At 43.1% G+C, this 26352-nt stretch overlaps 1 protein-coding gene across 2 annotated transcripts in view; it reads left to right on the forward strand.

The window, feature by feature from the left end:
* Positions 1-25529, forward strand: part of BRD3 (bromodomain containing 3) — a 123423-nt gene extending 97894 nt beyond the window's left edge. Inside the window, exons 10-14 of one of the 2 annotated variants that reach the window (XR_003942598.1) lie at positions 348-589; positions 15344-15639; positions 18788-18916; positions 20694-20896; positions 24092-25529. Coding sequence is in view for 1 of the 2 variants with exons in the window: in XM_030207691.1 (XP_030063551.1) it covers positions 348-589; positions 15344-15639; positions 18788-18916; positions 20694-20809 (783 nt within the window). In the remaining variant the exon portion in view is untranslated. Of the gene's footprint in view, positions 1-347; positions 590-15343; positions 15640-18787; positions 18917-20693 lie in introns of both variants that reach the window. The other variant, XM_030207691.1, reaches the window with a different exon arrangement.
* The last annotated feature ends 823 nt before the right edge of the window (positions 25530-26352 follow it).

Consider the following 26352-nt stretch of genomic DNA (forward strand, 5'->3'; position numbering starts at 1 on the left):
GGATTATAATATAAAACAATTGTCAAGCTATGCTGATGTATACTATGGTTTTAAGAAGCTTCAGTTTATAATAACCCCTTCTCTGTTTCTTCATTTGTAAAGAAGTTAGTGGTGTGAAATACCAAAGCAGGCATCAGCATCCTCCTCTGATGATAGTGTCCTGATGCTACTCCCCTGGTTCTCTGCCCAGTGATAATATTTCAGAGCTGCTGTCCCAGCTTTCCACAGGGTGATTGTTCTTGCTTTTTCTCTGATAGTGATAATACTGTTATAGTAATGCTGCTCTGACTTTCCATACAGTGCTGCATTAAACTCCATGTGGTTCTTTTCCCCTCCCCCAATCTCAGCTGAAAGCCGTGCATGAGCAGCTAGCAGCGTTGTCACAGGCACCAGTCAACAAACCAAAGAAAAAGAAAGAAAAGAAGGAGAAGGAGAAGGAGAAGAAGAAGAAAGACAAAGACAAAGAGAAGGAGAAGAACAAAGTGAAAGTCGAGGAGGAGAAAAAGGTCAAAGCAGCGCCACCACCCAAACAAGCACAGCAGAAGAAAGCACCTGTCAAGAAAGCAAATAGCACGACTACAACAACCAGGTGTGTTAATGAAGAAGATACAACTCCATGTAGGTCATCCTCATCCCTATACTCGCTGCCCTTCTCCAAAGGAATTGGTCTCTTGCAGCCTGTGCCCATAGGAAATTACCATAGTTCACTTGGGTGTTTTTGTGAAACACTAGCATAAAACCTGTAGCTATTGTGGAGTAATGTAAATGGACATCCACATTTTATAAACTACATGAATGAATCAAAACTCTGAGCTTCACCCAAGTTATGCTGCCGAACATGCCTATACCATGTTATGTAAAAATGTGTGCTTGTTTATCATTTTTACTTTTAAGGAGGGGGGATTTTTTTTTTTCAAAATTGTTTTTGACACCACAACTACAATAAAATAGAAGCTCACACAGACCAAGAAAACAGTACTATCACAGCAATATATTAGCATGCAGAATGGTGCCATTACATTTTCAAATACCCCCTCCCTTTCCCATCAGCTGTCCATCCCGCCCCCTACTGTGTCAGAACACTACTCAGTTATACATTCAAGATACGGTTGTGTGCTACAGAATGTAATGTGTCCCAAAATGGTGCCCAAGTCTTGAGAAAAACCTCTCATGGAGCTAAGTCTGATATCCCCTTGTGCCCTAAGGGGCAAAGTTGAATCATGGCCACTCTCCAGTGTGGAATAGTGGGGGCCTCTGATGAGAGCCAGAATTTCAAAATGATTTTTTTTTGCTATTGGTACTGCTCACTGCAGAAAGGTGTGCATTCCTGATACTGGGGGGTTATCCTGCAACCAGAACACATCAAACAGCTGGCGAAAAGAAAGAGACCAACAAAGTTTCCAGAACTGAGAGACATGTGCATTGAGCTGGGTCCAAAAGCTCTATATAGCTGGACAAGACCAAAACGTGTCCAAGGTGAGCACCATGCACATTTATGGCATAGCATGGAATACGTGATGTGGGGATATGTACAAGCGCAACATAAATCTTGTTTTTCCCCCCCACAGAATAGTATTGTCAGTTGTGCGATAGTTTTTCATTAGACAGGCTTTAAGGTGGTGCGACCACTTCACAGCTAAACTGCCATAGTTATATTCTGGGAGTTTTTCTCAGAGATAGCCATGATGATACTTCAGGTGAATCAAAAGTTGCGCATTCAAGTCATACATAGTATTCAGGTGATCCCAAACTGAGGACTTCAGGTGAGTGGCTGGCAAAGAATGAACATAATGCTGAAGCTAAAGATAAAGCAGTCTTTACTGTCAAAACAGTGTTCGAGATGGAGATCATCAAAGGATCGAAGATGACCATCCTCCTTGAGCACATGGTATAGATATTTAATCCATAAGGTATGAAATATACAAAGCCAGCACCAGGCTCTCGAGCGGCTCAAATATGGGGGCATAGCCCTGAGGAGCCCTAACCCTTCCCATAGGAGCATGCAGCCAGTACCCAAAGTGATGCAGCTACAAGAGCTCTATCTCTGTGGCTGTGCAGGATGCCACTGAAAAAAAGCTTCACATTCAGAAGCAAGTGCAAAGTGATGCATGTGGGAAAGAGGAACCTGAATTATAGCTACGTCATGCAAGCTTCCACGTTAGGAGTCACGGACCAAGAAAGGGATCTAGGTGTCGTCATTGATGATACGTTGAAACCTTTTGCTCAGTGTGCTGCTGTGGCTAAGAAAGCAAATAGAATGTTAGGTATTAGGAAAGGAATGGAAAACAAAAATGAAGATGTTATGCCTTTGTATCGCTCCATGGTGCGACCACATCTCAAATATTGTGTTCCATTCTGGTCGCCGTATCTCAAAAAATATATAGTGGAATTAGAAAAGGTGCAGAGAAGGGCGACAAAGGAGATGGGACGACTTCCCTATGAGGAAAGGCTAAAGCGGCTAGGGCTCTTCAGCTTGGAGAAAAGGCGGCTGAGGGGACATATGATAGAGGTATATGAAATAATGAGTGGAGTTGAACGGGTAGATGTGAAGCGTCTGTTAACGCTTTCCAAAAATACTAGGACTAGGGAGCATGTGATGAAGCTACAATGTAGTAAATTTAAAACGAATCAGAGAAAATTGCTCTTCACTCAACGTGTAATTAAACTCTGGAATTCGTTGGCAGAGAATGTGGTAAAGGCGGTTAGCTTAGCGGAGTTTAAAAAAGGTTTGGACGGCTTCCTAAAGAAAAAGTCCATAGACCGTTATTAAATGAACTTGGGGAAAATCCACTATTTCTGGGATAAGCAGTATAAAATGTTTTGTACTTTTTTGGGATCTTGCCAGGTATTTGTGATCTGGATTGGCCACTGTTGGAAACAGGATGCTGGGCTTGATGGACCTTTGATCTTTCCCAGTATGGCAATACTTATGTAAGGCCCAGGCTGCCCTGTGGATGGAAAAACATCAATTGCCTTGTAGGAATAAGGGCGTGTCACCCTTGCCATAAGTAGAAAGATAAAGTTCTCAGTAAAAATTGTTTTGTATGTTAAAAGTAACAGGAGAATTTGAAACACATAGGTCCACTTGGGAAGGATAATCATGTTGTAAAGAGCTATCCCCCCATTGGGGAAATGGGAATGGAGCGCTGTCCCTGTAAAGCATGAGTCGCATACGACTTCAAGGGGCCTATGTTAACATACTACTTTGTCAAATCAGGAGATATGTGCACCCCCAGGTATTTTAAGGAGCCTGTGGCCCATTGAAGAGAAAAATCCCCCTATCCAGCCCTCCCGTGTGGCAGAGTGAATCAGCAGCGCCATAGATTTCTGGAGGTTTAGGCGAAACCCCAAGAAAAAACTAAACTCATCGGTGATACTTGTAAAATGTGTTAGTGCCTTCTGAGGATGGGTGAGTGTAAGCATGAGATCATCTGCAAATGCTAATATTTTGACTTTAAGATCTGGGAAAGACACACACGTGACTTCTGGGTCAAGTTGAATCGAATGCAGCAAAAGCTCCAGATATAACAAAAACAAGTGGGGAGAGAGAACAGCCCTGTCTTGTGCCTTTGTGATCAGGAAAGAATCAGTATGGATGCTGTTCATAAGCAGGGCTGCCTTGGGCTCATTGTACAGGGTCTCTTTAAGGCTGTAAGAAACCAACCTCTCAGACCAACACACTGGAGGACCTGGAACTGGTAGACCCATCTCACTTGATCAAATGCCTCTTTTGCATCCAGACCAGCAGCAAGGGCTCCTGAGTTGCTTGACTCTTGGCTGTAGACAGAAGTACCTTACGGACATTTAAAACCCATTGGCGACCCTGGGCAAAACCCATTTGGTGATCACCCACCAGTAATGGAAGGTGGACAGCCAACTGATCAGCCAGGATGCGGGCCAAGATCTTGATATCAACATTTAACAAGGAGATGGGTCTAAGGGACTCTGGCCTATCATGAAGCTTGCCCGGCCTTGGAATCAGTGATTAAAGCTTCATTGGCTACCATTAAAACCACCTTGTGTTGTAATATCATCATACGCCTCTAAGGAGCCACAAAGATGACAGGATAACAATTTATAATATTCCAAAGAAAACCCATCAGGCCAGGAGCTGTGCCAGAAGATAGGCAATTAATAGCTTTCTGTATTTCCAATGCCCAAAGCAGTGCAGCCAGTTGTAGTTGAGCTTCCGGAGCAAGACTAGAAGGCCAGAATCCTCCAGATAATCAGACAGCAAGGGGCCATGAGTCCTAGTATCGGAGGAATACATAGTCGAAAATTAATCATAGAAGACGCTAGCTACCTCAGAAGGGTTGTGAATCCCAGGACCCATCCACTGCCAACATAGTAGTAATACATTTCTGGGGAGACCTTGCCTTTGCCACTTGAGCCAAGACTTTCCCAGCCTTGTTTCCATATTTATGGAATTAGTTTAAATCATTTTTATTGGTTGTAACAGACAAATAAAACAGTTCTTTGCCAAAAATAAAATTTATACATAACATTGTCAACCAACAGGCTGAAACAGCCTATCGAGGTACAGTATAGTATTTGCATTTTCTCCCCTTCCTTCCCCTCCTAGTGATCCTTAGTGCTCCCTATGTCTTATCGCGTTCTAGTATTACAAAGATAACAAAAAACAACAATTGACAAACATCTGCCTAAATTATTCCAGAATAAGCTCCTTTGTTCGGCTTCGATTTATGTGAGTTATTTAACTGTGTTAATCCTGGGGAGTACCCTTCCCTACCCCCCTGCCCTGTCCATCCCTCCCTTTTCCCTACCCCCCCCCCCTTTAGCTCCGTTACAAAGTCAACTGTGTTTGTAATACAGTTCTCACATAGGTCAGTATCTAAGGCAGTGGTATCTCTCATTGCACACTGCTTGCCCATCTATCAATAGATCTATACCGCCATCAACAGCCCCTCTATTTATTGATTGGGCCTATCAAGCACAGGGGAAGCTTCAAAAATTCAGCAGTAAACTTCGTGCCTTAGCCGGAAGAGTAATCCAAAGCATTTCCCATTGTGCCCTGAACCTGAGACCCGCGGGGCTTTCCAAATCAGTCACCCCACACCTATCTATTCTCATTTGTCGCACCATCTGTGCACGCCATGTCTGTAAGGGGGGTGTTTCTTTTGCCCTCCAGAATTGCAGAATTGTGGTTATTCCAAAATATATAGCCATCTTGGCAAATGCCCTAAAGCCCTCTGGGGGCTCTGCAGTAAATTTAAAGCGGTTAAATAAGATTAGGGGATCACAGATGAGGGTGCAATTCCATAATTGGTCTATTCCCGCTATAATCTGCCTCCAGAACCGCCCCACATAGGGACAACCCCAGAACATATGCCCCAGAGAGGCCGCCCCTTGGCTACATTTGGGGCAGGTTCCTTCGGCCGTAAACCCCGCTCTCTGTGCTCTGTGAGGAGATATGTGTGTTCTCAACAGCCATCTATATAATCTCTCTCTCTGGGGTATGGAGAGTCGTTGTTTATAAATGGATTTCAAATATGATCTACATTCTTCCTCTGTGAGTGTACAGCCCAAATCCCTAGACCATTCCCGTGCAATCTGTCGGAAATCTAGTTCTGCTGTTGTGTCCTTCAGTTGCCGATGATGGAATCTCAATGGTATTGAGAGCTGAGCTCCCAAAGTAAACTCCTCAGAGGAACCTCCACCACATCCTCCGTGAGGTCTGTCCACTCTAGGGAAGCAACATAGTGGCTCAGCTGTCGATATGCAAATTGGTATGTCTGGGGGATCCCATACCGGGTCTGAAGCTCTAGGTATGAGAGGATTCGTCCCTGTTCTGTGACTATGTGTGCCAGGTATACCATCCCCTTCCGTGCCCATTTGTTAAATATGCTAACCCCTTGGCCTGGCGGGAACGCCGGATTATCACATATTGACAGCCACGGGGATGTACAGGCGGAAAAATGATAGCGTCTACACACCCACCTCCACGTCTCCCTGAGAGATTTCAAAAGGGGATGCCTTCGGAATGCTGCAATGGGCAGGGACGTCCCAGAATGAAGCAGGTGACTAAAGTGTGTGTCTGGGAACATCGACGTCTCCACTGACGTAATAGAAAAATCAGACGTCCCCCGATACCAATCATTTATGTGTCTCATGGAACTTGCGATTGCCAGGAATTTGATGTTTATGAGTCCCATGCCTCCCCCCTCCCTTGGGGCCGTCATCAGGTGATAAGGAATTCTAGGTTTCTTCCCCTGCCAAAGGTACTTTTGTATTAGGCGCTGTAAAAGCTTTTCATCTTTGCGTTTCAAAAACAGTGGTAATTGTTGAAAGACGTATAACCATTTGGGGGCAACCATCATATTAAACAGCGCTATTCTACCCCAGATTGTAAGTGGCAGCTCCCTCCACATAAACAGCTTATTTCTAGTCATCTCAATCAGTGGGCCTATGTTCTCCTTGTACATGGAGGCCCCATCTCTGGTTATGTACACTCCTAAGTATTTCATTTTTGTTGTCTCCCATCTGAGTAAAGCCTCTCCTTGCCAGCATAATTTAATGTCACTATCCATAGACATTGCACAGGACTTAGAGAGGTTAAGGCCAAACCCTGATAGCTTCCCATACTCCCTAATCAATGCTAGGGCAGTCTTAAAGGACTCCTGCGGGTTCGTTAAAACCAGGAGGACGTCATCGGCGTAAGCTAAAGCTCGGACCTCCTGTTCCCCCAATCGTACCCCCCCAATTCCCGGATCTGAGTTTAGAAGACGCAATAATGGTTCTAGTGTAAGATCGAACAAAAGTGGGGATAAGGGGCAGCCTTGACGCGTTCCCCTGCCTATCTGAAACCTTTCCGAGATCCCCCCATTTGCTGTAACATAAGCTTCCAGACCAGAATATAGAGCCCCAATTGCTTGCCTCACTTCTGCAGGGATTCCTATCCAGTCTAGCATATAAAACAAGAAGGTCCACTCGACCCTGTCAAAAACCTTTGTAGCATCTAGGCTCACCAACATCCCGGGGATTTCCTCATGTCGGCACTTTGCCATTGTCAGTAAGACTCTCCGAATATGTGATACCGAGTGCCTTTTGGGGATAAATCCCACTTGCGTAGGCTCAATCACACTCGGTAGACATGCGTTGAGCCGAATGGCCAGGATCTTCGCTAACAGTTTGATATCGACATTAATCAGCGAGATAGGCCTATAGGATTCGGACTCCTCCCCACATTTTCCCGGCTTTAACAATAGTGATATGCAAGCAGTGTTTTCATGCAGTGGGAATCTCCCTTCCCGTATTACAGCCTGGTGATATTCAAATAGTGGGCATAGCAACTGTGGCTGAAGCAGTTTGTAAAATTCTCCTGAGTACCCATCCACCCCGGGAGCTGAGAAAGACTTTAGCCCTTTTATTGCTTCAGACAGCTCCTTAAGTTGAATAGGGGCCTCTATGCATGCTATCTCTGACTCTCCCAATTTTGGCATTTTTGCCCTACCGAGCAAGTCACTCATATAGGCCTCCGTGGCAGGCCGATTGGCCCCGTAGAGGCGACTAAAATGATCCTGTAATATCTGAAGGATCCTGCCTGGGTCATTAGTAAGGCCTCCCGTCTTTTCCTCAGGGCCGTTATAGCTCTATTTCCTTCCCGTTTCCGAACTAGTCGGGCCAGCTACCCCCTGCTCTGTTTCCAAAGCGATGAAACTTATATTTTTGAAAGGTTCTATGCTTTAGCATTCTTTCGTGTAATAGGGAGTTTACAGCAGCCTTTATAGACAGATAGGCCTCTCTGTTAGCCACGGACTGCCGCTCGGTATATTGACGTCTAGCATTCCGCAGCCGCCTGTTCAGCTGCAAAAGGCTAGCTGCATTCTTTTTCCGTTTATTTGCTACATATGCTATCAGATCCCCCCGCAACACCGCCTTTCCAGCGCACCAAAATAGTTGTGGGTTCGATTTGTGTTCTTTATTAAACAATTCATATTCTTCCCACTTTTTTACTAAAAATTTTTGAAAAGATTTATCCTTTACCAGGTGGCCAGGGAACCTCCACCGCCTGGCCGGCTGAAAGCCACCTGGGGCCTCCAGCTCCAACCAGACGGGGCTATGGTCAGATATCAAAACTTCCTCGATTTTCGTGTCCCGGACACAATGGAACAAGGCTGCTGAAATAAATATGTAGTCTAACCTTCCCCATGTCCCGTGGGCCCTGGACCGATGTGTATAATCTCTTTGATCAGGGTGTAGATTCCGCCATGCATCCACTACAGAGAGGGAGTTGGCGAACTCACTTAGCATCTGTGACCCCCTCCGACCCTCCACTCCTCTGCCGCCCTCCCCTGAATAATCCATCTTAGGGTCTATTGATATATTCATGTCCCCTGTTATGATCAAATGTTTGTCTTCATATGGTAGCAGCCGTCTCAACAACCCTGGGAAGAAGGAGCTGTCAGGAGGGGTAGGAGCATAGATATTCAGCAAGTATAATTCCCTCCCTTGTAGCCATAACTTAACCAAAAGGAATCGCCCTTTGGGATCTTGGAGGATCGTTTCTACCTTACAGGCCAGCCGGCGGTGAATACATATTGCCACTCCTCCCCTCCGCCCGTCTGGGGATGCATATATCACCTGTCCTACCCATCCCTGTTTGAGTTTTTCATGTTCTGCTGCCGTCAGCTTAGTTTCCTGTAAACACGCTATGTCTACATTGAGGTGTTTTAAATGTGCCAGTATCTTTTTCCTTTTAATGGGAGACATGATGCCCCCCACATTCCAAGTGACTAATTTACAGTGTGTAGTCGTGTGGGTTTGCTATCTTCCAGTATATAAACTCGGAGAACTCAGCCCCTGGGTCCCAGCCCTTCCCCAGTAGCTGTCTACATAGTCCTTTCCCTATCGTTCTCGCCAGCATGGGCATGCAATTCCAGTGTGTTTCTTCCTTTTGCTTGGCCTGTGTGTAAGACCCTATCCTTATAGCTCCGGAGCACCCTCCCTCCCTTAGACATTGATTCTTTCCAAATCTCCGTCTTCCCCTCCCTGTACCCCTCCCGTTACCTAGGCCCCCCTCCCTTCCAACCCTAACCATTACTTCTCTCCTTCCAGGTGACATATTACCGCTACTAGGTTCCCCCTCCCCCCCCCTTCCCTTCAGCTCTCCCCCCCGGCCCCAGCGGAAGCTCCCCCCCCTTATTTGGGATCAGGTCGGATCTAAGATGACCCTTAAGTATGCCAGCTCCCTCCACCACTATTCTTATTAATGAAACATATAACATATTAGTACTTTATCAATATTGCACCAACAAATGCCTTACATAACCTTTGTAGATCACACCATCGTCTCTTTCACATATACTTAAACATGTTGCATGAACTTTCAACAGGAGTCCTCTGGTCTTAGAGTCAGGTTGGTGCAGCGTCTGGCGCCTGTAGTTCAACGTCTATAAACTGTTGGGCCTCTTGGACTGAGTGGAAGGAACGCCATCTGTTTTCGTGCTGGATCTTCAAAACAGCTGGGTAAAGCAGCAAGAATCTTGTTTTTCTGTTGACCAATGTTGTGCAAAGCGGGTGAAATCTGCGCCTTTGTTCTTGTACTCCTGCTGAGTAATCTTGGAAGATTTTTATCTGGGCTCCGTCATATCTCAGAGTGTCTCTTTTTAAACGGAAGCCCCTCATAATTTCTTCTTTATGCAAGTAGTTATGAACTTTAATTATCACCAATCTGGGCCTTTGCTGTCCCTGTTGCCACCGGCCCAGCCTGTGAGCCCTTTCTATGCACAGTTCTCCATAACTATCAGACAGAGCCAGTTCTTTTTTAAGCCACTGCTCCAACACGTGCCCCAGTGATTTCTCTGGGATTGCCTCTGGTAGGCCAACAATTTGCAAGTTGCATCTTCTTGCTCTGTTCTCCATATCTTCGATCTTATCTTGTTGTGCCTTGAGTTGATCCATCATCCGGGTAACATCTTGGGTATTCTGTGCCCTGGTATCTTCCAGAACTGAGATTCTGCTTTCCGCTTCCCCCAGTCTCTTCACTGTATCTGCCATGTTAGCTTCCATGTTGCTCATTTGGCGTTCTAGCAAGTCGAATCTTGGGTTAAGTGCAGCACTTACTGCCATAGTGATCTGAGCCAATTGCTTTTCAGAGAAATCCCCAAGCTTTTCAAGCTTTCCTTCTGCCATTTGTGCCCCTGTGGGTGGAGGAGTATTTTTCCCCTTATCGTATTTGGTGCCGCTTCGAGTTGTACCAGCAGACTTAGGCCTCAAATATTGCTCCATACAGTCCGTGTATCGCCCTGTGCTGTGCTTTGCGCGCCAACTTAATGGTGCTGGCACCCTTATCTGAGAATATCGGAGGAACAGAATATCCTACAACCAATGTGCGCTGCTATTTCACTTCCTATGAAAGTTTAATTGTTATGAGCAGGGCAACACTCTCCTTGATTCATTTGTTTGTCACGACTGCATAATAATGTCGACCTTGGCACAATTCCTCTCCTCTATTAGCAGTTATCTTATCTAGAAAGTTCAAGGGGACTGCTGTAGCAAATTTCTTAGTTTACACGAGTCATCAGTGCGTCGCTTGCCTTTCTATTACAGTGGGTTTAGCTTGCTTTTCCCCCCGGCTATGGGGTTTGTTATAGACCGGGCTAGTGCCCTCTTCGAGGCGGGGGAGGAGCAGTAGGGAGGAACTATTGCTAAATCGCTCCTGCTTTTATCGCTCTTCCTTTGTTCTGAGCCCAGCTCCTTATCCTACCGCCACTTGCCGCTTACCCCTGCTGCCGTCCTTCCTCTGCCCGTTCCGGGATTCTTCCGACCGCCATCTTGGATCGCGGCGCACGCGGTTAAATAAACTTCGGCTGCAGCTCTATGGGGTGCATCGGCAAGGACCCGTAGGTGTCTTCTTGCTCTCGGGGCCTTTAGGCAGCGCTAGTTGCCGCGGGGGAGTCCCAGCAGACGGGGGGAGATGGAAGTTCCTCGTGCGGTATTGCGGAGCCCTCTAATCGGCGGCCATCTTCCCGCTCGGCTCCACCGGAAGTCCTCATATTTATGGAATTAAAATTGATGAAAGAAAAGACACTTGTTAGTTTTTTTAATGAAGTAATAAGTTCAACACTGCAAGAATCAGTAGAAGGGGACCGTGCCTGCTTAGATGTTCCGTACTCCTTTTCTAACTGGATTATGCCCTGTGACAAGCACTTATTGTGGGCTTTTACAAAGGTAATTATATTACCCCAAAGTATTGCCTTGGAGGTTTCCCAAAAAATGAGTGGAGAATCACAATGCTGTACATTAGCCTCCGAGAAGGCCTCCCATTTCTGTATCAAATCGTGAAAATCTTTATCCTATGTCAGGAAGGGACTCTCCAAGCAACACTGTCCCAAGTCCATCCAAATAATAGTGTGGTCAGAGATATCCATAGGTCCAATGTCTGCCCTATGGGCTCGGGGGAAAAATGATTGGGACATAGTCACATGCAGTTGGATTAAGCAACCTCCAGTGGTCCACTAGGTCTAAACTCTTACAAAGAAAAGCAATTCCCCCAAATCCAGGCAGACCCATGGAGAAAATCTATCTAATGTTGGGTCAGACACTTCATGAAGTCGCCCACCATTATCCTATTTGTAAGATGCATCAACATATTGGAACACCAAGGATACTAGGTGTGAAAAAAATTGGGAATAATAGATATTTGGGCCGTACATTGCACAGAAGTAAAACTGCTTCCCCAAGTAATTCACTTGAAGCACCACATAACGATCAGCATCATCATGGGTCACCAGCTTTGACTGACAAGGAATACCTCTCTTAAGAAAAATGGCCATACTGCCCCTTTTCACCCCTGAGGAAGGATAATAGCACTTGCCTACCCATTGTTTCAATTTCTGATGCTCCACATCAGAGAACTTTATCTCTTGTAGACAAGGGAAAGGGAATGGGACTTGATTTTACTGCCTTTTTGTGTTTTTTGCAACTACATTCAAATCGGTTTACATAGTATATACTACTTACTTACTACTTAACATTTCTAGAGCGCTACTAGGATTACGCAGCACTGTACAAATTAACGAATAAGGACGGTCCCTGCTCAGAAGAGCTTACAATCTAAAGGACGAAATGTCAAGTTGGGGTAGATGAGATTTCCTGAGAAGAGATGTAGGGATTAGGTGCCGAAGGCGACATTGAAGAGGTGGGCTTTGAGCAATGATTTGAAGATGGGTAGGGAGGGGGCCCGGCGTATGGGCTCAGGGAGTTTGTTCCAAGCATGGGGTGAGGCGAGGCAGAAAGGGCGAAGCCTAGAGTTGGCGGTGGTGGAGAAGGGTACTGAAAGGAGGGATTTGTCTTCAGAGCGGAGGTTACGGGTAGGGACGTAAGGGGAGATGAGGGTAGAGAGGTAAGGAGGGGCTGCAGATCGAGTGCATTTGTAGGTGAGTAGGAGAAGCTTGAACTGTATTCGGTATCTGATCGGAAGCCAGTGAAGTGACTTGAGGAGAGGGGTGATATGAGTATATCGGTTAAGGCGGAAGATAAGACGTGCGGCAGAGTTCTGAATGGACTGAAGGGGGGATAGATGGCTAAGTGGGAGGCCGGTGAGGAGTAGGTTGCAGTAGTCAAGGCGAGAGGTGATGAGAGTTCGGGTGGTGTACTCAGAGAGGAAGGGGCAAATGTTGCTAATGTTATAGAGGAAGAAGCGACAGGTCTTGGCTATCTGCTGGATATGCGCAGAGAAGGAGAAGGAGGAGTCGAAGATGACACCGAGGTTGCGGGCAGATGAGACGGGGACGATGAGGGTGTTATCAACTGAGATAGAGAGTGAAGGGAGAGGAGAAGTGTGTTTAGGTGGGAAAACAATAAGTTCAGTCTTGGCCATGTTCAGTTTCAGGTGGCGGTTGGACATCCAGGCAGCAATGTCGGATAAGCTGGCTGATACCTTGGCCTGGGTTTCCGCAGTGATTTCTGGTGTGGAGAGATAAAGCTGGGTGTCATCAGCATAAAGATGATAGTGGAAACCATGAGAAGAGATCAGGGAGCCTAAGGAAGAGGTGTAGATTGAAAAAAGAAGGGGCCCAAGGACAGATCCCTGAGGAACTCCAACAGAGAGCGGGATAGGGGAGGAGGACGAACCATGAGAGTGTACTCTGAAGGTACGATGGGAGAGATAAGAGGAGAACCAGGAGAGGACAGAGCCCTGGAACCCAAAGGAGGACAGTGTGTCAAGAAGTAGGTTGTGATTGACAGTGTCAAAAGCGGCGGATAGGTCGAGGAGGATGAGGATGGAGTAGTGACCTTTGGATTTGGCGAGGAACAGGTCATTGCAGACCTTAGATAGTGCCGTTTCTGTCGAGTGTAGGGGGCAAAAGCCGGATTGAAGCGGATCGAGGATGGCATGAGTGGAGAGAAAATCAATGCAGCGGCTGTGAATGGTGCGTTCAAGTATCTTGGAGAGGAAGGGTAGGAGGGAAATGGGGCGGTAGTTGGAGGGACAGGTAGGGTCAAGTGATGGTTTTTTGAGGAGTGGTGTGACCACAGCATGCTTGAAGGTGTCCGGGACAGTTGCAGTGGAGAGAGAGAGGTTGAGGATATGACAGATGGTGGGGGTGATAGTAGGAGTGATGGTGATAAGTAAGTTGGTGGGGATGGGGTCTGAGGAACAGGTGGTGGATTTCGAGATGGAGAGGAGATGGGCGGTTTCCTCTTCGGTGATAGCAGGAAAAGAGGAGAAGGAGGCCTGGGTAGGTTGGTTGAGAAAGTGGGTTATAGGATGAAGAGGAGGAGAAGGTTTGGTGGTGAATTCGAGGTTGATCTTCTGGACCTTGTCACGGAACTAGTCGGCCAGAGATTGAGGAGAGAGTGAGGGGGGGTGGGAGCGGAGGGCACTTTGAGGAGGGAGTTGAAGGTGGCGAAGAGACAACGTGGGTTAGAGCTGAGGGAATTAGTCAGTTGGGTGTAATAGTCCTGTTTAGCGAGGAATAGGGAGGATTGGAAGGAGGATAGCACGAATTTGAAGTGAATGCAGTCAGTATGGGTATATACAGGTACTTATTTGCCCAGAGTCACAAGGAACTTGAGTGACTCTGGGCAAATAAGGTCCCCAGGATCAAAGTCCACTTCACTAACCACTAGGCTACTCCTCCACTCCGAGCAATGGAAGCTGTATGGTGTTTGAGCAGAGACAAGGTTTTGGACCGTTTGATTGGGGATGTAATCCCTGACACATTCCACGACACAATGGGAGGCATGGGAGGATTAACCATAACACAGTGAGGCAGCATGAGTGCCAGAGAGAATACACCAGAAAAACCACAGCCCTGGGATGCCCAGCCCCACCCCAGGGATTTCCAGATAGAGAGCTACTCAAAGGAGAGCAGCCATACAGGCCCCAAAGAGCCGACTCTAGCACAACATACAGTACTCAAAGTTATAGTGTGTAGTGAACATCTTGGCCGCAAAAGAAAAAAGCCCCTCTCAACCCACCCCTCCCCAATGTGTGTGGGGGGGGGGGGCAGAATTTTATAGGAGGTCTTTTACATGTACATATTGGAGGACTGGCCTAGTGGTTAGAGCACTGGTCTTGACACCCAGAGGTGGCCGGTTCAAATATCACAGCTGCTTATTGTGATCCTGGGCAAGTCACAACCCTCCATTGCCTCAGGTACAAAATTAGATTGTGAGCCCTCCAGGGACAGGGAAATACCCAGTATACCTGAATGTAACTACCTTGAGCTACTATTGAAAAAGGTGTGAGCAAAATCCAAATAAATAAATATATGCTTGAAAAAGCCTTTCTAGTATTACACCCTTAGTAAGTAAAGTCCCGTACTGTCATCTGTGTCCTAGTTGGTTGGTTCCATTCGGAAAAAGTATGTCATGTGCAATGACTGAGCTTCTGAGCATTATAGTATTCGCATACATTTATGTGTGATCAATAAAAAATGAAGTTCATAATGTGATTAGTCTATGTGACTGTCTCTGGGGAAAGGTGACTAAGAGCCATATGCCTCTAAAGTATCCAGAAACAGAAAAGGAGGTTTTAATAAATTCTGTTGGAACAAACAATTTGTAACACTTCAATCCAAACCCCATACTTCTAAGTGAAAAATAAAATTTTAAATGTTACAGAAGATCAAACTAACTTTCTCAGTCATTTTATGGACCCATGACATGGAAAAATCGGCCATTCTCAACATTTTGCATCTGAGACTTCAGTCACCTTTTCCCAGAGGCACATATAGTACCTTATGGAAAGATACTGTATAGAACTGAATGATATTTGTATATATACATATTGTGTTGTGTGAACTGTTGGAACATTACAGTTTATTTTGTAAAGATATCAATGAACCATTTTATTTATTTTTTTATCACCACTTAGGCAGCCTAAGAAAGGAAGCAAGCAGCCAACTGCACCCACCTATGACTCAGATGAGGAAGAGGAAGGCTTGCCGATGACGTATGATGAGAAACGGCAGCTCAGCCTGGACATCAACCGGCTCCCAGGAGAGAAACTAGGCAGGGTAGTGCACATCATTCAGTCACGTGAGCCTTCCCTTCGGGATTCCAACCCTGATGAGATAGAAATAGATTTTGAGACCTTGAAACCCACCACGTTACGAGAACTGGAGAGATATGTCAAGTCATGTTTACAGAAAAAACAGAGAAAACCAATTTGTAAGTAACTGTTCGCAAACTTTCCCTTTCCTGCCAAACCTCTCAGAAACTTGCAAGAGAAAATTCCAATTATAGCACATCACATTGTACCATCTTCGTCCATATTCTGTCAGAGCTCATAGAACAAGCCTTGGTAGTAAGATAAAATCTTGTTGCTGGGTTAATCCAGTTCTACTTTTATTGAATATAACTTCAGTTATTTTGTGTGAAAACTGTTTTACGAGAAATTTGTTGTTTGCAACCCCTGAGCTACTAATAAACTGGTGATTATATGCTTGTTTTAAATGAATCAATATTCAGTGTTCTCTATTGACTGGTTGAATAACACAGCCACCAATGAGGTGACATCACTGGACAGCTCCAAGACCAAACTCCTGCCCTCTTAAAGCCCAGAGAAATTTTACTAGGCATGCATTGAAGCCCCTAAGTAACATATATAACTCACTCCTACTATACTTCGGGCCACAGTGAATGTGCACTACCTTCCTTACAGAAATTCCAACAAATTGAAATTCTGGAAACAGAATTCTCCATCAGCTAGGAGCATTCTTAAGCTAGTAGGACACATGGCAGCCATGGTTATGATGGCTGCATTTGTAAAGTTATCACTTCAGTGGCAACTGAAGTTCCAAATCGGCATTAGCAATCTTTATCCTGAAGAGTTTGAGTAACCACCTAGATAAAGCAGGCCTTGGTTTGTTGGACAGTACCTTCCAAATATCCCTGAGCCAAATGATCCTCACCTCAGATGCATCCCCAATATGATGGGAAATGCACCTAATGTACCCTAGATACTCAGTGTTTGGTCACATTGCTTTCAGTAGTTCATGTGAAGATGATGTTAGCTATCTTTGCACTTCAAACTTTCAAAGAATTAGTAAAGTACTTATTGAAACTGACAGATCAAGTACCCATGTTTTACATTAACAGACAAGGGAGATCCAGTTCTCATAAGCCATGAAAAGAAGTGATCACAGTATGGAATCCAGTGTTCACTATATACCACTTATCATCCAGGGCAATAAAACCAGTTAGCAGACCATCTCGTTCAATAAAAAAAAAACGCCATCCACATGAATGATCCTTTGATAGTGATGTGGTTCGGCACATATTCAGTTGCTAATGCCTACCTAGTCAATGCCACAACAGCACAAGATGGCCAGTCTTATACTCAAGGAGGCCATCAGTAAGCAGCATAGTAACAGACACCTTTGCCATTCTGTTGAATTGATTCCCAAGAACATAAGTATTGCCATACTGGGACAGACCGAAGGTCCATCAAGCCCAGCATCCTGTTTCCAACAGTGGCCAATCTAGGTTACAAGCACCTGCAAGATCCCAAAACAGAACAATACAATTTATGCTGCTTATCCTAGAAATAAGCAGTGGATGTTTCCCAAATCCATTTTAATAATGGCTTATGGACTCGTTATTCTATAGACCGCTCTCATATCTCCCCCTCGGCAATCTTTTCTCCAAGCTTAAGAGCCCTATCCGCTTTAGCTTTCAGGGAAGTCGTCCCATCCGTTTTATCATTTTTGTTGCCCTTCTCTGTACCTTTTCTAATTCCACTATATCTTTTTTGAGATGCAATGACCAGAATTGCACACAGATTAAAGGTGCGGTCATGCCATGGAGCGATATAAAAGCGGCATAACTGCCACATTTTTGTTTTCCGTTCCTTTCCTAATAATATCTAACATTGTATTTGCTTTCTTAGCCATTGCCTCACACTGAGCAGAGGGTTTCAGCATAGATCCCTTTCCAGGTTGGTGACTCCTAATGTGGAACCTTGCATCACGTAACTATAGTTCAGGTTCCTCTTCCCCTTATGCATCACTTTGCACTTGCTTACATTTAAATGTCATCTGCCATTTGGATGCCCAGTCTTGCAGTTTTTTTCTAGGTCAGACAGCACCTTTGGACAGGCTGTTCTTCAGAATCTTTTTTTCATTCTTCGAACCGCTAACTTGATTGACTACCTGGATTACCAACTACATTGCCTAAATAGAATAGGCAAGCTTCTGCTAGGCAGTCATCAAATAATGTGGCTGTATTATCCAACAATGATGAAAATAGTGGGTCAAAATGCCAAAATAGAACCACTTTAAATTAGATGTCTAACAAAATTTAATGTTCAATCCACAACAACAAATTTTCATAGCACAGCTGATAGGACTCGTCTGACTAACTTTAATGTTCACTCTACCACCCAAGATTTGTAACATAGCTTACAGTACATTACACAGCCGTGTTTCGGAGAACAATGCCTGAGATCACCTACGGCTGACTCAGCAGCCAGTTGATGGAGAATCCCCATTATAAGTAGGAAACTCCGTTTTCTTCATGCCAGTGTTGTATTGGAAGAAACGCCTGAAGGGGGTACAGCTGAGAAATAGAAGCAGTGAACAGTGTCAGATGGGGACCAGAAAGGTTTATCCAAATCATTCCAAAATACCAATGAAATAAATGTGGTAGCACACTTCCCTATTCCTCTGGTAAAATAATGTTAGCCACACAAGCATTAATATTTATCATTTGGCTATTGTATAAGTTCTGCACATCCAGAATTACGGAATTTAAAGGGGGTTTGGACAGATTCCTGAGGGAAAAGTCCATTGAACATTATTAATTTTTTTTTTTTTTTTTTGGGGGGGGGGGGGGGGGGTTGCTGGGTTCTTGAAGCCCGGATTGGCCGCTGTTGGAGACAGGACGCTGGGCTTGATGGACCCTTGGTTTTTTCCCAGTATGGCGGTACTTATGTACTTATTCAGTACTAAGGAATGTTCCAGCAAATCAATTCATGTTATTGTTATGAGATCTTTAGTGTTTGTTGTTTAGTCAGAATGTAGCAATCACTTATTAGCCTGCTTTCCAAAGAGAAAAAGGTTTATGAAATCATCCTGTTTGTGTGTGCCTATGTGACTCCCCCGCCCATCACCCCACCAATAACTGTTGTTTGTTTTCTGTACGTATCAGCTTTTCAGGAAGTCATGCATTTTTATATACATGCAGATCTGTATACGAACACAAGTCCTGGAAAGTAAGCTCCAGTATTTCTATGTGGAACGTCTTATCATAGGGAGACAAAGCTTTTCCCTGCAGTCATTTCTCAGTGTGTAAGCTCAGTATGCTTGTTTGTTTTTAGCTGCAAGTGGGAAAAAGCAAGCTGCAAAATCAAAAGAGGAGCTAGCTCAGGAAAAGAAAAAAGAATTGGAAAAACGGTTACAAGATGTTAGTGGGCAGTTGAATAACAACAAGAAACCTCCTAAAAAAGGTAGGCTATGAAACTTGCTCTTTAATTTTAATTTTATATTTAATCACCTTTCCAAATTGCAGCTCAACATAAGTTACCAATTCAGGTACAGTAGGGGTTCCTGCTAGCAATTTAAGGGTCCCATTTGCTATGCATTTTCCCTATAGACACAAAATAGGAGAAAGGCTCCTCAGTTGGAATCTAAACTAATAGACTTTACATATATTGATGTGAAACAGAAGAAACAAGTCTCCCAAAAGGTATATGGCATAAAACAAAACAGACTCAAAAAGTGGACAACGCTCCAGATAAAAATGACCTGTTGTTGAAGGATGAACAAGATTCGACACAGCTGTGTTTTCGGCCTATGAGGCCTGCATCAGGAGTCTCTCCAGCAGCTCCCTCTCCTCTGCAACTCCTTCTGTCTGTTCCTCACAGCCACTGCAGTGGAAGCATACTGCAGCGGCTGCGAGGAACACTGCAGTGGAAGCATACTGCAGTGGCTGCGAGGAACTGACAGAAGGAGTTGCAGAGGAGAGGGAGCTGCTGGAGAGACTCCTGATGCAGGTCTCATAGGCCAAAAACACAGCTGTGTCAAGTCTTGTTCATCCTTCAATAAACAGTCATTTTTATCTGGAGTGTCGTCCACTTTTTGAGTAATCTTCGCTGTTTTGTTTTACGCTTTTTACATATATGCCACTTTGTATTCACCTCATTATTAGCTGATATTCATCTGATGCCTTTTCGTCCAGAATACATGTTAAAAAGAAGAAATGTATGAAAGAGAATGCATATGTTGGTGGCTCACTTGGGAGAGGGGGGGGGGAGTCAGAATTTTCAGTTTCTGTTTAAAAATAATATATTGACAGAGCAGTTGGCTTGTGTATCTGCATTGCTTAGGAAAAAATGGAGCGGAAAGGACAGCCAGGACGAGGCAGCAGGTACAGCCCCCAGGTGTAGTGCAACTAAGGCAATTGAGCAAAAGACTCTGTTATGGAAGGGATACTTTAATTAAGAAAGAGCAGTAGGCAGAACCCCCAGATTAATTAAGAAAGGGCAGCAGACATAACCCCCAGGTATAGTGCATCTAAGGCAATCGAGCAACTGACAGACAAGGCTCAGTCATAGAAGGGATTCTTTAATCAAGAGAGGGCAGCAGGCATAACCCCCAGGTATAGTGCAACTATTGAGCAACTGTCAGTCAAGGCTCAGTCATAGAAGTGCTCTTTAAGGAAAGTTATAATGACAAAGTTTGAAAATCACTTATCCTCCCCCCCCCCCCTTAGCCCCAAACTGAAGTATGACCAGAATGCATTTAATAAGATGGGCATAGCGCTTTATTTATTTATTTATTTTGCATTAAGAGTTTTTCTGCACTCCATCTGAGCATTTGTGGGCTTTTTCCTGTTTTCTGTTTAGGATATAACTCTATTAGTTTGTTAGTTTATTAGATTCTTGATATTCTGCCTTTTTTCTAGTACCAGCAAAGTGATTTACATATTACATACAGGTAGTTTCTCTGTCCCTAGAGGGCTCACATTATTATACCTGGAGCAACAGAGGGTTGAGTGACTTGCCCAGGGTCACAAGGAGCCACAGTGGGAATGCAGCTCTGTTCCCTTGCTTGCTCTAACCATTAAGCTATTTCTGTTTGAGTCTTGTATTTGGAGAAACATGCCTTGTCTGAGAAATTTTGTGACATCTAGCTCTTGTCATCCTTTGATCTGAAACCTTCCACTGGATGTGTTTTAAAATTGCAGCCCCTGTTGGTGATTCCCTCTCTATCTCACCCCTGCAGAAAAGTCCGGCTCTAACCCTGCTGGCGGCCCATCCCGCCTCAGCAGCAGCAGCTCATCTGAATCTGGAAGCAGCAGCTCCAGTGGATCCAGCTCCGACAGTAGCGATTCCGAATAAATTCTGGACACCTAACAATGGAGATGGCACACAGCAGCACCACCCTGCAGTGTCCCCCTTCTAATATACTATCCTTCTGTCCACTCAGTGTGTACTTCTCTTCTTTCCGCCCTTTATTTTTAATTCAGTATTATTAAAAATAGAAAATCTTCCAGTTTGGTTCCCAGGTCTTAGCATAAAACTGTACAAGGCCTCAAGAGTCCACAGACCTTAAGTGAAGGATTTTACTAAAAAGTTTTTAAATAATGTGTTCCAAATGGAGAAAGAAATGCAAGCCTCCCTCAGTAGTGCACAATATCCTGACACATGGACAGCTTTGCAATTGGGAGTAGAAAGTGTCTTGGATTAAAAGAAAGACCCGTTTCTGCATACGTGGTATGGCCTGCTTCATCCCTTTTTTGGAATTTGATAAAATCTTTCCATGCAATGATACTGGCTTGGAAAGATGCTGACTTTTAAACTAGTTGTATTTTACTTATTAAAACCTAGGTGCTTAGCCATAGCGGACTTGAACATTTTGTGTAATACTCAAAAGTGCATGGCAAGTACTTTATATATATTTTATATATTTTTTATTGCCACATAGTCTTTATTTTTGCATTAATTAAACTGATGCTCTGGCATTGCCCTGTATCCCTTAGAGCAGTCACTTTATGAGCTGCATCATGCAGGCCAAAATTGGATTTGGTTTGTGTCGCACACATACCGTCTATTTGTAGACTGTTTGCAGTCAGTTTTGATTCTTCTATTAACTTGTTTTGAGGTGCAGGGGAGTCTTTACACCTGAATCTGTGCTGAGAATTCTTGCATACCATGTGCTAACCGTCAAGATGTTGTGCAGTGGGGGATGCTTTCAGATTTCTTTTTCAGCCAGCACTTGGTCATAGTTGACTTCAGTATTGGCTATGTTGAAAACTTCCTCCCATTCAAAAACACAGTGCTATGCACCCTGCCAAAGGGAAAATAAACTTTCACCTGGGTGATTGTTTTGTTGTAATTTGGGGGAAGAGAGAGCCCCTTCAGCACACTGCAGAAGCCTATCAAAAAATCGCCTGGCAATAGAGCACCAGGGAACAGACTGAGTTCAATCCCCTAATCTCAAATTGTAAATTAAAATTTAGAAAAAGAAAACCCTTTTTAAACTAAGAAGGATGTGTAGGGTTTTATGCTAGTGCTATTCACCATTGGAAAATCCCTGTCAATATCTTTTGATTTTTGAGTCAGCTGTATGGAAGTGCTGCTTTACTGCTACAGCGTTAAACATATCGGTGCTGTTCCTTTAACTTTTGTCCAGACTTATTCAAAAACACATCAATGGCAGATTTCTACAAATGTAGCTTTCATCAGTGAAGGGGGTTTGTACTGGGATTCAGAAAAAGGGGCGCTGCAGCTTAAAGAAACCAGCCAAGCAGAGACTAGAAACAGATGTTGGAACTTTTCCTCTGTGATGTTGCCTGAAAAGGAACAAACTGAGCTCCTGTGCTGAGCAGTTACAAGTGCTGAAAACTTACCTCAAAAGAAAAGGCGAGAAAAAAAAGAAAATTAATGAAGCAAACTGGCATTTTGTAAAGCTCAGCGATTTGTTTTCTGTTAACCAGTTTAGCCTGACATTTAACTTGCCTCATTGTAAAACATTCCAGTACCATTGTCCCCGATTTCATGTATATATAAATACTTTATTTATTAACATCATATGATAAGAGTTTTTGTTGTTTTGGGGATTTTTTTAACTGCATAAATCATCTAAAAAAATTAAAATTGCAGGGTTAAAACAAAAAAAGACAGAAAAGGGGTAACCTTTTCTGAGACCCTCCTTTTAATATAACACTTTTACCTACTGGTGCTGCAGTGCACAAGGTTGTCTACATCAGGTAGGTGCTGACACCTTTCATTGTGTACTTATATAGATATATATATAGATATATATATAATTTTTTTCTTTTGCTTTCTCTTTTGTTGTGTACAGTTGTCTGTAATCTCACAGATCTAGGCTTCCTTCCAACTGTAATGCATATAAATGTTTTTTTATTATAATTTTTGTTGTATTTACCACAGATCTTTTTTAAACAGTTTTAGGGAATCCCAGCAGCTGCAGATTTCTTTATAACACATATGATGTCAATGAGGGATAAGAGCAATTGTATAGTAAATTGAATTCTCAATTTTTTTATTGTAAAGAAGAAAGAAAAAAATAATATACAGAGTTTAACAAAATGTTATGTTTTTTTTTTTATCCCCTGATTTTTAAACCATAATATAAACAGTGATGATGCTTCATAGGATCTGATTCATGCTTAATAAACCATTAAGAGCGTGAAGAGGACAGATGATTTCCATGTAATACAAGCTCCTTTTTTTTTTTTTTTTAAACAAATTCGGTTACCCACATCTTCCCAGCCCCAATCACATTCTGGGAAATGTAGCCCAGATTAATGTATAAATGGCAAGATGGAATATAGGGAGTTTCCTTGGGGGAAATGTCTTATTTATTTTTAATATATGAAGCCAAGACTTTGATTAGGGTACTGTTAGTCACTCTAGGACTTTATGGGAGAGTCTGTCTGGTGCTCATAATGATTTGTGAAAGGTAAACTTATTATATCCAGCCTTGTCTGAAGGATTGCAAGAACCCACAAGGATTCAGAGGCCATCAGAGCCCTGTAGAATTCCTGAATGATGCTTGATTTTATTTGAGGGCTGCCTCTGTGTTTTTATTTGCCACAGCCTGTTTCTCTCCCTCTGTCTTGCAGATATATATCCACTTAAAGGCTAATAGTGGAGAAGATTAGGCATAGGGGAAATTTGGGTAGATGCCATGGTGACTCAAAGCCAGGCAACTCTGGTCTATGTTGGGTCTTTCACACCAGGGAATAATTAGCCCTTTTTTGTAAAAAAATAAAATAAAATAAAAAAAATTTGTACCTGTTAACTTTTTTTTTTTCCAATTTTGTTTGCAGTTTTTAAATGTTTGGTTTCAGTTGATTGTAGTTTTAGCTGATTTTGTCCCAAGGCTGTTTTATCTGACATGTTCACTGCTTAAGGAATATTTGTTGTAGTTTGACTTTAAAAGTCCTTTTTATTTTAATCCAGGCATTGTGATTCTCATTGAGGTTAAGCTGCAGTTGAGCATAGCTGAAAGACAAAGCATTAGGGCTGGAGTAAATCATTTGTCCAGCTCTCATTGCTAAGTTTATATTTAAAAAAAATATTTTTATAAAGAATGAAAAAAACTACCTAAATGAGGGGTGACTGGGTTTTCCCCTTTCTCTGTCTGCTCCACAGGTTCCATTCCAAGAGTCTTGCTTGTGAACAACTTTTTGGGATAAGAGGTGCTTGTGAACTGCTTTCTGGGATAAGAGGTGGAAGGGTCAGAGGTCAGCCATCAACTAAAGGGAGTGTTTCAGCAATAGGGTTATCATGAAGTTCATTTCTGTGCCCCTGTGCTCTTCTAATGTTGCACAGTTGTAAAAAAAAAAAAACCTTCCCTGCGATTTCATGAGGAAGTACAGAGCATGTATAACTCAGTCTATTCCCTAACAATTGCCGCATGAGAGTGTGTATAATTTAAGAGTGTTTATTGTTTATTTTTAAAATGATTCTATTTTAATATAATCTTTTGTATGGATGAGCAGATTGGTATTTTGTTCCCAGCATGCACCATGTTTTCCTAGTCCAGCTAGAGCATAACTAGCAGCACTGTAAGCTGTTCCTCCACTAGACCCAGCTTCACCAGACCTACTCCCATAAGATGAGCAGTCAGTGTCACAGTAGCAGGGGAACAGGTGGAGTAAAAATGCGCAGCTGGTTCTAGCTGCTGACTGCCTTCCATTCAGAACTGCAGAAAATGAATGAAGGGAAACATAGATCCAAAGTGTGGTGGTTTCCCCCTTTATCCTAGTTCTGCAAGTAATAATCTGGGTTTAATTTATGTTTAAAGATATGATGGAACTGGGAGGGTGCCAAGAACATTGATTTCTGTAGTGATGGGAAGACTGATTTTTATTTTTTTACTTTTTTTTTTTTTTTTTTTTTAACACACAATGCAATCAAACGTTCCAGTTAGCTTGAGAGGCTGTGGGAGTAGGTTGTGACTTTCAGTAGAACCCTTATGGTAATGGCATTCTTACCTGTAAATTGTACCATGCATTTTTTCTGTATTTACATATCTGTAAGGCGATAAGAAATACTCTTCTCCTTTGTGCTGTTCCCAGATTTCTGATCTGTTATCTTTCTCTCTTAGGCCCCTGTAATGTTTGCTTCTCAGTTGCAGTATCATTTGAAGGCATTCTTTTTAACCTCATTTGATCCAGTTGCTGCATCTGCAGGAGTCAGTAAAAACAGGGCTTAACTGGACACAATTAGCACAGTTCAAGATCGTTTGACATGAACTGCTGAGCTATGTAAAAAGGGAACAAGCAGGGCAGATAGAGATATAGCATAAAGACATTTAAGCCATGGCTTCCCTAACATGTTCTGGTTTTCAGGCTCTCCACAAAGAGTATGCATGCAGTAAATTTGCATAACCAGAGTTTCTGATGTATGTAAATTTCTCATGCATATTCATCCTGCATTGTGTGAAAACCCAATTAGTTGTGGGGTCAAGAGACAGGTATGAGATACCCTTAATTTGAGGATATCATAAACCAGGAGAACATAACAATGGCACTTAAATGTGGAAGACTGTTTCCTGTCACCTTGAACATTGTAAAAGTAAAATAATAATATTAAAAAAATGAAGTAAATGTAACTAGACCACACAAGACTTGGTGCACACAGTTCTATTCCCCGATAGACATAACACTTCTTTACAGTTTTTTTTTCTTTTTTATATTTAAACTGTTACTTTTCTGTATGACGTGCATGCAAGTTTACTGTAACCTTTTTCTTAAAACTTTTTAGTGCTGTTTATAGTAATTCCTGTAAATGTCAGTTATTGAAAATGAGTAAATGTAAGTAGTTTAGCTTGTTTATTGCAAATGCTGGCCTCAACAGAATAAAAAAAAAAGGTAGAAAGTAATCTTTGATGTTCTGGTAATCATGGGCCCTTCGCCTAGGGCTATTGTTTTGTTTTCATAATAAATAACAAATGTGAACACTGCTGTGTCTGTGTATGTATATTTACATCCATAAATGCTGAGTGTCCATAAGACTGTGTGGCTTTTCAACCACAGCTCTTCTTAAAGTGAGTGGCCTAGACTGGAGCAATGACATCATATGCAATATTATTGATCTGAGAGACCTGAATGAGAGTTAAGGTTAACTGTATATTGCACCACATTTCACTAGCACTGTGTCCTTCCTCAGGTTACTGCCCATATGACTATGCCTGGGAAGTAGCTATATGTTCATTGATTACATATTACTTCCTGTTCCTAGGATCTGACTGGTCCATATTGAGTATGATATACACCAATTGTATGAAGCAGTGAGTCACAGTAAGATTTATTATAATTAATGGAACTGTACTTGAGATGATGGCTATATTAGTTTAGAACTCTTCAATAAAAACTTAAAAAGAAAAAGTGTGTTATGGAGAGTGAAGT

This window comes from Microcaecilia unicolor, chromosome 6, assembly GCF_901765095.1.
Source record: "Microcaecilia unicolor chromosome 6, aMicUni1.1, whole genome shotgun sequence".
In the NCBI taxonomy this organism is placed as follows: domain Eukaryota; kingdom Metazoa; phylum Chordata; class Amphibia; order Gymnophiona; family Siphonopidae; genus Microcaecilia; species Microcaecilia unicolor.